Source organism: Solanum dulcamara, chromosome 11, assembly GCF_947179165.1.
Source record: "Solanum dulcamara chromosome 11, daSolDulc1.2, whole genome shotgun sequence".
Classification (NCBI taxonomy): Eukaryota; Viridiplantae; Streptophyta; class Magnoliopsida; order Solanales; family Solanaceae; genus Solanum; species Solanum dulcamara.
Genome location: NC_077247.1, coordinates 24,990,408 through 25,004,464, shown reverse-complemented (window position 1 = coordinate 25,004,464; position 14,057 = coordinate 24,990,408). Strand labels below are relative to the sequence as shown.

The 14,057-nt window shown below is 37.7% G+C and overlaps 1 protein-coding gene across 7 annotated transcripts in view; it reads left to right on the top strand.

Moving 5' to 3' along the window:
• The window catches only part of LOC129874525 (protein ROOT HAIR DEFECTIVE 3 homolog 2-like), a 35,632-nt gene extending 22,755 nt beyond the window's left edge, over positions 1-12,877 (top strand). The window contains exons 15-22 of one of the 7 annotated variants that reach the window (XM_055949815.1): positions 22-146; positions 302-564; positions 641-737; positions 849-1,016; positions 1,098-1,202; positions 5,561-5,655; positions 5,731-5,827; positions 12,358-12,877. In XM_055949815.1, the coding sequence (XP_055805790.1) occupies positions 22-146; positions 302-564; positions 641-737; positions 849-1,016; positions 1,098-1,202; positions 5,561-5,655; positions 5,731-5,827; positions 12,358-12,639 (1,232 nt within the window). In that variant the 3' untranslated portion in view covers positions 12,640-12,877. Of the gene's footprint in view, positions 1-21; positions 147-301; positions 565-640; positions 738-848; positions 1,017-1,097; positions 1,203-1,666; positions 1,790-5,560; positions 5,656-5,730; positions 5,828-12,357 lie in introns of those variants that run through there. The other 6 variants (XM_055949816.1, XM_055949817.1, XM_055949820.1 and 3 more) reach the window with 6 other exon arrangements.
• The last annotated feature ends 1,180 nt before the right edge of the window (positions 12,878-14,057 follow it).

The window sequence follows — 14,057 nt, the reverse complement described above, 5'->3', positions numbered from 1 at the left end:
TTTTCTCTGTACCAATTTCAGATGCTGCCACAAGACATGCTAATTGGGATGCTACAAAAGTTTGTGACAAACTCCGTCGTGATATTGAGGCCCATATGTCCTCTGTTCGTAATGATAAATTATCAGAACTGAAGGCCACTTATGAGGTAAGTTTCCTAAATGTAAAAAACCCACCATTGGTAGTTGGTAAAAATTATGTGCAAGGGCATCTTTGTTTCATTCATCTTGGTTCCATTTATTTCTTCATCAGCAAATCAATAACTTTAGAGGACGCATGTCTTAGCCAAATTTTATTTGACAGAAACAAATCACAGCTGCACTTGCTGAACCTGTAGAATCCCTTTTTGAGGTTGGTGGGAGTGAAACATGGGCATCAATAAGAAAGCTTCTAAAACGCGAGACTGATGTAGCCATATCATGCTTCTCCCCAGCTCTTTCCGGCTTTGAATTGGATCAGGATGCATTTGACAGAATGATGCAAAGTCTGAAGGACTACGCTAGAAGTGTTGTGGAGAAGAAAGCAAGAGAAGAAGCTGGAAAAGTTTTGATGCGAATGAAGGATAGGTGGACAATTTTTTTTGTTTTATATTTTATCTTCTGTTGTCTTAACCTTTAAGTTACTGACAGCTTGGGGCTTTAGGTTTAATACTGTGTTCAGCCATGATAGCGATTCAATCCCAAGGCTTTGGACAGGGAATGAGGACATTAAATCAATAACATTGGAGGCCCGCTCTGAGGTATTTGCAAGGATATGATTTTTTTACCGTTCATCATGAACTGCTTGACTGTGTGTTTTCTGTGCCCAGAACAAGAAGTTTCTTATCGTTTCTTTGTTCTATCTGGAGCAGTCTCTGAAGCTTTTGTCAATAGTGGCTGCCATACGGTTGGATGAAAAATCAGACAGAATAGAAAGCATACTTTTCTCTAGACTCTTGGAAGGGAAGATTTCAATTTCTTCTCGGAATAGTGATATTGCAGATTCTTGTGACCACCTTGCCTCAAGCTCATGGGAAGAGGTCCAATGAACTTACATTGGCAGTTGTATTTTTTTTGATGTTCACCAATAAATTGCTCACTACCGGTACAATGTTTGTTAGGTTTCACCAGAGAACACATTGCTCACACCAGTGCAGTGTTTATCTTTGTGGAGACAATTCATGGCAGAAACAGAGTATGCTGTTAGTCAAGCTATTTCAGCACAGGTAAAAGAAGTATATATTGCTTTTTGGCAGTTATACCTTGACTTTTTTCTGTAAAATTCTTTCCTGGTTTCTTGCTCAGACTGATATATTTGCTCGTGTTCCCATTGATTCCTTCTTTCAGTAATCATTGACTGGAAAAAAGTACCAATCCTGTTCTTATCTCAGAAACTCTGATATTTTCTTTAATACTTGGCTTTGGATCTTCTGTCCCATACTTTCAGTGTGATATAGTGGCCATGCTTATTTCAATGACATGCCATGTTGGTTGAATCAAATTGATTTTGATTTGATTAGTGCAGCTGTGGTTTCAACTGTATTAAGCTGTTTTTCCCCTTCCCAATGCAAAAATTCACACTCTTTATGCTCCCCATTGATAATTGCTTCCTGCCAAATACAAAGGCTAAGAACGCTAGAGCAGAGTCCCAACCTTGCTCTCACTCTTGATGTTATCTGCTTTGCTGAAGCAAAAGTGCCTAATGCTCGGTGGCGGACCTAGAATTTTCAACGATGGGGTTCAACATATAAAGAAGGAGATGCACAAAAAGGTCAATAAACTAAATATTATTATATAATTTTTAATTATTAATTATTAATTTATTTTATTAAATACAAAATTAAAATATATTATTTAATCAAAATAATAACGCCAATCACAAGAAGGGAGACGGTTATGGAAGTAATGAACCTTTGAATGTAAACTTGTCAGAGGCAATGAAGGGTCTGCAAATTGGGAACTATTTTTAGCCTCTTTAGATTTTGTTTAAAGAAAGAACCTAAATAGTGTAATTTTGTTGGTTATTTTAAAAGATGCGGCAACAAAAAAAGGTTGAAAATGTCTCTCAATTATTATTTTTCAGTATAGAAGGGCTTTAAATAGCCAATTTAAAAACATAATCTGCATAAAAAAAATAAAAAAGGCTAAATAATCTCAACAACTAAAAAACCTAATATAAAATTTTAATTTCAAATTCATCCTAAACCTAGGCAACTTATTATGCTAAAAATTACCGCCAGTAAGTGAACAAATTTCAATACTCCTTTGCTTTAGTTGCTGCAATTTAAAAAATGCTCCTCAGTTTCTGCTTTGGCAGTTGGTACTGAATTCTTTTGATTGTTTTTAAATTTGCAAAATTTCTTCTTCTTTCTTTGTCTTCTTTTGGTTTTGTGCTTAAAACACTCAATAATCTTGTCTTGTTTGGAAGCTCTTTTGAAAGTGTTTTTTCTTGACAATGGTAGGATTTTTTTGACCAAAGGCAATTGATGGCTCAAGTGGAGGTCAATATATAATTTATACCTGTATTTCTCAACGACAAACCAAATATACAGGGTAATTTCTTGACGAAGCGGGTTCATATGAACCCTCTTGACATTATGTAGGTCTGCCCCTGCCAATGCTGAGAGTCTGGTACAGAATAGCACCCATAAGTTCTCGTATGATGTTTTTCGGAAGGAGCATTAATTTCATCAAACAGATGGACTTCCCTACCCATTTGACAAAATTTAGCTTTTTCAATACGGTGTGGCTGACAAAACAATGTCAGCAACAAAGAAGAAGAGAGATAAACATGCTCAAATTCTTTTTTTTTCGATAGGTTGGAAGAGGGGTTAGAAAGCAAGTGAAATAAAGGTGTATGTGAGTGAGACACTTGATGAGACGTAAATAATGGAACCCAACATCCTGAGCCTCGTTTTCCAGCTTAGCAGTCCCCTTTGGATCTTTCATTAGAATCTTTCAATTTTACCTTGTGGATTAATACTGTACTAACATTAATCACTCTGAATACCACTAGAAATGAAATGCTAAAGTCGTTCCTTTTTTGCAATACAAATGAAACAAAGAATCAATGAATATTCACACTTTATGGGTGTGTTGGTGGACGAGACCTCCATTAAGCAAAGATGGCAAGCATACTTTCACACAAGCTTTTAAACGACAAAGGGGACAAAGACATTGTGTGGGATGATTTAGCGCTCTTGGAAAGACATCGAGACTTTGGATACCATAGATGTTTTAGGATTGAGGAGGTTAGACATGCTATTAGTAGATGAACTGGGGAAAGGCATGCTATTAGTAGATGAACAGGGGAAGAGCGACTGGACCCAATGAGATTCCGGTGGAATTTTGGAAGAGCACAGACAAGGCAGGTATGGAGTGGTTAACTTGTTTGTTTAATGTTACTTTTAAGATGCAAAAATGCCTTACGAATGGAGGTGGAGTACAATGGTTCCATTGTATAAGAACAAGGGTGATATCAAAAACTGTAATAATTACAGGGGTATCAAGTTGCTAAGCCACACTATGAAGGTTTGAGAGAGAGTGGTGGGGATGAGGGTGAGAAAAAGGGTGTCCAATTTTGAGAATCAATTTGGATTCATGCTGGGACGTTCAACTGTTGAAGCCATCCATCTTTTGCGGAGATTGGTGGAGAAGTATAAGGAAAGGAAGAGGGACCTACATATGGTGTTCATTGACCTCGAAAAGGCCTACAACAAAGTCTCGAGGGATGTCCTATACAGGTGCTTGAAGGCTAGAGGTGTCTTGATGACTTATATTAGGACGAAAGGACATGAACGATGGAGCCAAGACTAAAATTAGGACAGTGGGAGGAGACTCAGACCATTTCCCAGTTGAGATGAGGCTGCACTATAGTCAGTTCTTAGCCCTTTCCTATTCGCTTGGTGATGGATGAGTTGACGCGGTCTATTCAGGAGGAGGTTCCATGGTGTATATTATTTGTGGACGACATTGTATTGATTGATGGGACAAAGTTAATGCTAGGTTGGAGGTTTGGAGACAAACTTTGGAGGGGTTCAGGTTGAGCAGGACCAAAACAGAATATCTGGAGTGCAAATTCAGCATTGCTTTAGATGAAGCAGACAGAAGTGAGGCTTGCTACACAACTATTCAGAAGAGAAAAACTTTTAAATATCTTGGGTATGTAATCCAGAAAAGTTGGGACATCGACGATGATGTCACAGATTGCATTGGGGCGGCTTGGATGAGATGGAGGCTAGCCTTTGAAGTCTTATGTGATAAAAAGGTACCACTTAAACTTGAATGTAAGTTCTATAGAGTGGTGCTTAGATTGTCCTTGTTGTATAGGGTGATTTGCTGGTTAATCAAAAACTCACATGTTCAGAAGATGCGTGTTGTGGAGATGAGGATGTTAAGATGGATGTGTGGGCATACTAGGAGCAACAAGATTAGGAATGGGGTTATTTAGGAGAAGGTGGGAGTGACCCCTGTGGCGGACAAGATGAGTGAAGCGAGACTGAGATGGTTTGATGATGTGAAGAGGAGGTGCACTGATACCCCAGTGAGGAGATGCGAGATACTGGTTGTAGAGGGTATGAGGAGGGGTAGAGGTAGGTCGAAAAAGTATTGAGAAGGGGATTAGACAGGATATGACGCAAATATTATCGAGGACATGACCCTAGATAGGAAGGAGTGGAGGTTGCGTATTAGGATAGGAGGTTAATAGAGGTAGAGTATTGTCTTCCCTTTGTTATCTACCGTCATATATTATGTACTGTGTTCCGATTATCACACTACTTGTTGGTATTGTTCCTTTCTTGTAGACGTTACACTACTTTTTATGTTTATTGTTTTGTTTTCTTTCTCTTTTATTTGAGTTTGATGCACTTGAGTCGAGAGTCTTTCGAAAATAGCCTCTCTACCCCACGAGGTAGTGGTAAGGTCTGCATAAACCCTACCCTCTCCGGACCCCACCTAGTGGGATTTCACTGGGTATGTTGTTGTATGGTTACCTTAAGAGGCTCCATCTAAGCTGTTCTTTGATTTTGCAAGGAAAAGCCTCATTCAGTGATTGATTGAGGCACTGTTGATTGGTTGACTAATTAATTGAAAAGGCTTGTCCGGTTATGTCAATGTGCATAAAGAGTTGCTTGCTGCTTGATTGATGTATTTCTTATGTATTAGTTGAAGATATTGATTTAGGTGGTTCCTACGGATCCTTTTTCCTGTTTGCCCTATGATTTGCATGTTCTTGTAGTGCATTGTCTAGACTATACATAGGAGATTTTTCTTGTTTCACATTCGCTCATCCATCTGCTAATTCTCCCATTGCTCAACTGCAAATACAGGACTTTTTCATATCCTATATTGTATATTTCATGCATGATTACTTTTTCGGTGCACCTTTTATCTATTTTCATATGATGCTTGTCACTCTAAATATGTGTCGTTTTTTATTGTTCTTATTCTTTTAATGAGTGTAATACATAACACAGTTTTACTGCTTCTCAATTGTCACGGTGTCCACCTATTACGACTTTGATCTGTAATCACTTTCAAGTACTGGGACCGTTTTGATGCCTGAAATTCTTTTCCGCTTCAGGAAGCATACAGGCAAAGCAATAATTGGTTACCTCCTGCCTGGGCTATAGTGGCTATGATTATACTTGGTTTCAACGAATTCATGCTTCTTTTAAGGTTCTTATTTCTATTGCACTTTCTTTATTTTTTCTGCACTTTATCTTCAACCTAATTCCGTTGCTGTTGTCACAGAAATCCGCTCTACCTCTTCATTCTTTTTGTTGTATATTTATTTGGGAAAGCTCTGTGGATACAGATGGACATTCCCAGGAAGTTCCGGAATGGTATTGTGAGTAAATAATTGTTCCTTGTTATTATTTATGGTTTTGCCATTTTCTTGAGCATAAGATGGGTTGTTTGAACCAACTGTTTCCTTATCTGAGCATCTGCTGTCTGTGTTTCCCTCCATGAATAACAAAAGATTTGACACACAAGGTTTTTAAAGACGGAGGTGATTGAGGGGCACCATCTTATTTTCAACATCGTACTTTTTTAGGTTAGATTGACCATTGACGTGTTTTATGACTAGTTTTCAGCTTGCCTTAAGCAACATTAAAAAATAAAAATGTTGTGAGCAAAGTTTTTCCCCTGTGGGATTCAAGATGCAAGTACTGTTTTCTGAACTATGGAAGAATGGATCCCAATTGAGTCTTCAGGGCTTTGGCCTAGTGGTAAGAACATAGGGCATGATCTGTGGTTAAGCGCACATCATGAGTTCGAACCGGTTCATAGGCAAAGCCTGATATTTAAGTGGAGAAGGGATAAGAGGCGAACCCATTATCCATCGTGCTTTGAACCGTGCACCACTGACCCTCGAACATTTCTCAGTTATCAAAAACCAAAAAAGTCCGAATGAGAAAGGGGAAAAAGGAAAGGAAGAGCAAGAGCATTGAGTGCATCCAGCACAATGCTGATATACTTGAAATTATGTATTAAATATTAGCATGTCTATATTGCTTGTTTGTGCTACCTTATCTGGGAATATACGAGACTGTAAAATCTTATTTGGTCCTCGATGGAGGTACTCTACAAAGAAGAACGAAAAATACTCTCAGAAGTTATGTCCTTTGTGTCTCTTAACTGCAGCTACTTGCGACCCTAATGGTGGAGACACGCCCGCGAGCTTAGAGACATGACACTTTTAGGTGAGCAAGAAATTGGTGTAGATGCCTTATGGCCATGCTATTTTAGGTGAGCAAGAAATTGGTGTAGGTGCCTTTTGTCCATGCTATGTTGGGGGTGGGGTGTAGTGCTGTGGGGGGTATTGTTTGTTCATTTTGGGAGAGGAACAGCATAGTTCATAGAGCACGGAGGGTATGGCTGGCCTACAGTGGCCTTAGCATTGGCTATGCAACTTTTTTCTTTTTGCCTTTGTTTTTCTTTGGGAGAAGTTTGTTCCATATCTTTGCGAAATGTGTTGGTGCAGGTGATCTCGAAGAACTTAGTTTTTGTTAGGTGATCATGCATAGTGGAGTTTTTGGTCATGCTGCAGATTGTTTTGTCATTGGTCCTACAAGTGGATTTTTTAAATTTTTTTTTTTGGGATGACTAGAAGACTTGAACCCAAAACCTTAGGTATCATGGTTTTTCCTCATTTTGAACATTTATTTTTTGTGTAAATAAAGGATTTTATTGAATGAAGTGCCGTTTTGTACGTGTCTCAAAAGTAAAAGCTGGCTCATGGGAACCAGCAGCTCAAGGATAAAAATTATGGGCATCTAGTCTACTAGCTAGTTTGGGCATGAAACTTGCTCTCCTTACAATCTCCTGAACAATCAATCTAGTGATGGATGCAGGGGATCTCCTCTTGCCTTGGAAGACTCTAGTATTCCTCTCTTGCCAGAGGAAGCACACACATCCAGCAACAATACCTCTGAACACTTCTGCTGTCGCATTCCGTCCATTCTCATGGGCCATCATCCATTTCAGCTTATTGTCCCAGCTAAGTGCATCTCTTTGGTAATTCTGCCAGAGTAAGAACTTGTTACACACAGCAGCCGAGAAAGTACACTGAAAAAAAGGTGGGTAAGCTGACTCTTCCTGAACCTCACACAATGGGCAGGTATTCCGATTAATAAGCCTGTCTCGAGTATACAGTCGCTTCGGGATAGCCAGGTAGAGGATTAAAATCCACTTTGAGGCACCAGCATTGTTGCAAACAAACCTTCTCCATGGCACTTTCTGGAAGTCACCTCTCAAGGCCTTATACACTTGTTTAACAGAGAATGTTTAATGGAGAATGTAGTCGAGTTCCGTACTTGTAGGCTGTCCATTCCAGCATCTGACATTGTCTTAGAAGCTTTGAGAATCCTCTTTAACATCCAAGATGCTTGTTGTGGCAAACATGGTCCATATATCCCCTCCTTTTATATAATATGCATGCACCCATTCCGCCCGTAACTTTTCCTTGTCTTTGCACAAATTCCAGTACGTTTTACAAACAACAGTTCCATTCCAGGTTTGAATATGGATAATATTAAGGACCACAGCCACCTTTGGTAAGCACAACTGATCCCACACAACAAGAGCTTTCCTGGAACTTATATTTTTCCCTGTCCACAAGGACCTACAAATTGATTCAACATTCTTCAGAATTTTCTTGGGTAGAATGAACATCTGTGCCCAGAAAGTCTTTATTGCAAACAACACTGCTTTTATGAGTTTCACTCTCCCAGCATATCAATCAGGATTCACAAGGGCTCTATCTATTCTACTCTGAATATGGCCATTACTCCTGGTATATTTGCAGCCAGCTTCAGGGAGTTCAGTTAAGCCAGTGGTTAGCAGAAAATCCCTGAAATCTCTAACCTCAGATTCCTACACATCAGTGTCATGTACTTTATTCTCAATATCAGTGACGATGTTGTAGTCCCCCATGACTAGCCATGGCTCCTGGATACCATAATTCAGTCCCCTTAGCTTGTCCCATAGAGGTTTCCTATCAACAATTGTGTGTAGCCCATACACAGCAGTAAATAAGAAGTTCAGGCCCATAGTACTAACTGCACAGAGGATGAATTGGCCATGTGATTGTAAGAAAGTAGTAGTGACCTTAGCAGGATTCCACATCATCCAAATTCTCCCTCTTTCAGTAGCATCATAGTTATCTGCCTAATTCCATCCTCGAACTACCTTATTGACAATACCAGGAGCTAGGTTACTAGCTATTCTATGTTCAACCATAGGAATCAACCCAATGTTATTCTCATTAATATACTTTACCATTTCTCTATGCTTATAAAGCTTATTGAGCCCCCTAAAATTCCATGAGACACTAACATTTGGGTGGTGGTGGTGGGGTGTGTGTGTATTTAGGATTTTGAGGTACCTTACCATGATAGTACCACTACTCTTTCCTTGCGCCATGTAGGTGTGTTCAAGCCCCACAAAGATTGGGGCATTAACCACATCATTTCTAGTGAGCTCACCCACTTGTACCCCATCAGTATCAGCACTTGTGCCCACTGCTCTACCTTCATTTTTCTAGTAATCTGTTGCTCTTGTATATACACACCATTCTGCTGTGCAGCCTTGCCTTGCTTCACCTCTAGACTCCCAGGAACCTCTTCCATTGCTTTCCATTCTTGTCTTATCTTAGTATTATGCACCTTAGGACCAGGACCCTGCCCTTTAGGCTTACTAGCACTTGTGTCTGGTTTTTGGGATCAGCTAGAAGTTTCTGAGCTGGCTGCTTACTAGCATCCTTCACTTGAGTCTGATTTGTGGGATCAAGCTGTTGGATTCTTGAACAATCATGTCCTAGTTGGCAGCATTTCCCGCAAGACATAGGCTTCCAATTGTATGTAACCACTTGATCAAATTCCTTGCCTTCGAATCAGCTGTCTTCACTGACCCTGTCAGTGGTCTGGTAATTTCCATCTAATTAGCACCCTTGCGTATGAGATGCTGTCCACTTGGGTAGTGCATTCATCTGCATTTCAAGGTGATGCCCAGTCCACTACTGTTTCTACTCAGGGAGTACAAGCTCCAACAATTGAGGGGCAAGTTTAGGAACTTAACCCACAAGGGGATGATTTTAAGCATCTCCTTTGCAAAATCGAACTCAGCAGTCCATGGTTTTTTCACAAGAGGCCTATTATTCAAGAGTAGGGGGACACCACATATTACCTCATTCCTATCCTCCACACTGTTGAATTTGACAATACAATATCCATCATTGTTGTAATAGAAAAATTCCACTTACTCACTATGAATCTTGTAACTGCTGCTATTGTAGGTGAAGCCCCAATGACATATAGGATAATGTCTTGTTTCCTCTGTTCACTCTCCTTGTCCACTTCAGCTTTCACCAATTCTACCACCTTGATACCATTCTGCACCTTAAGAGGGTATGAAGTTGAGACTCATACCTTTCTCAGCAAGCTTATTCCCTGTAAAGAGTGTATTTCAGCCACTCTTCACATTTCCAGTTTGTCCACTACCACTAGTGGTCTGTTTTGCATCGGCAGTTGTCCCTAGTGCAGTAGACTCTTCCATCGCCACTTGTTCCTTAGGGTTTGGGGAAGCATCCCCTCGCACCACAAAATGAGCCGCCTCATTTTGAACTTCCATGCTCGTCAGGAACAACATACCCAGTAAAATTCCATAAGTGGGGTATGGGGAGGGTACTTAGAGTGTATGTAGACCTTACCACTACCTCGTGGAGGTAGAGAGACTGTTTTCGAAAGACCCTCGGCTTAAGAGAAGCAAATCCAAGTATAAAGATCAAGAAAATCATGTGGAAAACATAGCAACTAACAAAGAAAACTGTTGAATTTTATTTTAGTTACTACAGTAATTCTTAATATAATAAGTTCTCTAGGTTTAGGATAAATTTGTACTAGGTAGGTTGTTTTAGTTGTTGAGAAATTCTATATTTTTTTTTGAATTTTGAATTGTAGATTTTCTGGATATTATGTGCTCAAATTGGCTATTTAAAGCCCTTCTATACTTAATAAAATTATTAGGCGATATTTCAATCAATACTTTATATTGCTCATCTTTTAAAAAAACAACAATGGTATCAGAGCTTTATTGATTTTACGGGATCTGTGAGTTCTTTCAAAGAACTACCTTACCATTTTTAACCCGTAAAGGCTACCTGTTTAACCCGTCAAGGCGACCCATTTTAACCCATTAGGGCTATTTTCAATTCGTGTTTTGTTTAACGCACAGACTAATTTTCAACCTATTTTTTTTAAAAAGGCAAGCGGTAGTCTCTCTTTCAACGCCTCACTAATTTCCACAGACAAAACTATCAAATTTGGTCTGTGAGAATAAAATCATATTTTGAAACCTATGTGATACATGATGTTGTGATGGAAGAAAAAATCTTACAACAATATTTTGCAAATCCTACAAAAGTTCAGACTAAAGCACTTTCAAAAGAGCTTTTAGACACAACAAGGTTATTGAAGGAGTTTTTTTAAGCACAAAGCCAAAAGAAGGAAAAGAAAAAAGAAAAAAGTAGTTTTGAAAGTTCAAAAACAATGAAAAGAATTCAGCATCAACTGCCAAATCAGAAATTGATGAGGAGCAATTTTTTTCAATGGCAGTAACTAAATCAAAGGAGTAGTGTTGAATTTTACTTTAGTTACTGCAGTAATTTTTAATATAATAAGTTCTCTAGGTTTAGGATAAATTTGAAATTTAAATTTTTACTAGGTTGTTTTAGTTTTTGAGAAATTCTAGTTTTTTTCGAATTTTGAATTGCAGATTTTCTTCATATTATGTACTCAAATTGGCTATTTAAAGCCCGCCTATGCTTAATAAAATTATTGGGAGATATTTCAATCAATACTTTAAGCTGCCCCATCTTCTAAAAAAACCAACGAAACAATGCAAAGCCTACAAGAAAGGAACAAGAGTAACAAAATAGTGTGGTAGTCAAAACACATTAAATAACAAAACGTTTCGAGAAGACAAAAGAAACATTTGCAGTCAGCTGTAGACTAAATCTGACCCTATTTAATGCAAAATTTGCCTAATAGAGTTTGAATCTCATCACTGTAGCACCCCTTTTGTCGGTGCTTTTGTGTTCTTTTTGATCTCCCATCTATTTCCTACCTGCTATTATATTGAAGCTTTCTTTTCACAACTCGCTTTAATGTTATGCTTTTATTTTTTTCGTGTTAGCAAGGTGAAGGGTTACAATTGTAGTTTTCTATTGTCAGAAACACCCAATCCAAATACAATTTTTCTCCAAACTTTCCCTTCAAATGGTCTTCCAAACAAGTTATTTTCTTTAGAACTTTGGGAATTTTTTTTCCAAAAAGCTGTATGACTGCCAACATTATTTATTTTTTACTTTGTGTTAAAGCTCACAGATCACTGCTTAGCCCTTTGAAATAGATTCTTGATCTTGAGAATACAATCTCTCTGTAGCTCAGAATTTTAAGATTCGAGTAAATCACTTATTCCACTAGTCAATAATTTTAATAAATTGCAGCATAACCGTTATTCCACTAGTCAATAATTTCGATAAATTGCAACATAACCGTTGCCAAGATAACCTTGAGCAGATCCCCAACTCATAGAATATTGAGATGAAAGGAAATAAATGTACGATTGGTAGTTGGAGGGGAAGAAGCATGGAGTCATTATAACTATTACTGCAGTCTGATTTGCTTTAAGGATGCTTGCCTTGTGAACCTTTCCCATTCCTGATATTTTACTGAAATTGCTATCGTAGTACTGCAGAATGTTGTGTTATGATCTTCTCTTGATGAGACACTTTTTGCTTATATCCCGTCTCCATTTAAGAGGGCAAGAGATTTTACCTTATGTGAGTTCACTAAAGTTAGCTTTCCTTTTCTTCAGCTTGCTGGACTTATTTCCATCTCATCAAGGTTCCTCCCGACGGTTATGGATCTTCTTCGACGGCTAGCTGCTGAAGCTCAGGGAAGTCCTTCTCCTGGAACTTCCAGGACTTCCCAACATGTTACTTCTCAGAGCTTTAGGAGTCAAGTAGATAGTCCTAACTCTGTTTCGAGTTCAGTTCCCAGTTCATCTGTTTCATCCAACATCTCAACTGAAAATGATTTTGAATACACGAGCTCTCAGCTGACACACACAAGAGTTACTCAAGTGGAACAGGAATAATCTTCTTGATAAAGCAGAATAGTGTTATACCATCTCAGCTAGAACAAAAGCTGCTCATGTAAATGATGCTGCTCTTTTTCTTACCCCCCATAGTCCTAGGAAGCTGTAGTGCGTAAAGTGTAGCTTTTGAAGATTCTGAGTGCACTTGTTGTCGTGTTCAAATTCGTGGAATTGACTCTTTGTACTTACTAAGCTATTATATTGTTTGAATCAGTTTTTATGAAATCTGGTTGTCATATCCTCTTTTGTGCATTCTTTTCAGCTGTCCTTCGCCCCTTTTGGATAATGTTCTGCACTGAGTAAATTTTAGGCTGTGTCTTGATAAATGGTGCCTAAAAATCCAAGTTAGATTACACAAAGATAAAGACAATGTGTGAAATTATCATTCCAATTCAGGTATTGTTTTGCACCTGAACGGATAAACCTTTACCTAACCAGTTTGTAGTGGAGAACTTAAGTGACAGATTGTTTTGTCACTTATGGAGATATGGAACCATTTACTCAACACACATAGAGAGTTTCTTTGTTGTATAATTTTTTCTTAAAGTAATAACAATATTCTAATGCTAGTCAATACTCATAGCTAGGGGTATTCATGGGTCGGTTTGGATTGGTTATCGGTCAAAATCAAAATCAAATTAATTTAATCGGTTTTAAATTTATTAAAATCAAATCAAACCAATTAAAATATACATCCATTGGTTTAGTTGTTATCGGTTTCAATTTGGTTTGGTTCGATTATTCGGTTATTAACCATGTACAAAAATAAAAAAACTATTCATTCAAAAGAGAAGAAAAGACAATAATCCATAAAAAATCAATTGTGTTCGTGCCATTTTGGATCTTATAATTTTTATTCTAGAACTTTAATTATTTTTACCTTTCTGATTATATTGTTAGCTGATTCAATGTACTAAACAATATAAACTTACTGAATAATGCATAAGCTCATGATATGATTGTACAAACAAAAGACGTATCATACCTTATTATTTTAAATTAGTGTGTTGTATTTTTTACATAAAAAAGTGTTGATAAAAAATAATATATTATGTATATATAATTATAAAAAAATATGTATATAATTTGTCGGTACAATTGGTTATTTCTTAGTTTTTTTTAGAACAAAATCAAAATCAAATCAGATATTATCGATTTTAAAAAATGTAAAACTAAATCAAACCAAATTAAATAAAAAACCAATTTTATTTAATTTTTCGATTTGAATCGATTTTTACCCAAATCGTGAGCATGCTGCTCATAGCAGTTCTTGAAGAATTTCATATACAATGGTTGAGTTGTGATTGGTACATAAATGGATCTTTCCCTATTAAGATAGAAAAAAAGTCAAAAATGACCTAATATTTTCAGAGAAATTGACACTGAAAGCTACCAATAAAGGAAAAATAAAGGGAGAT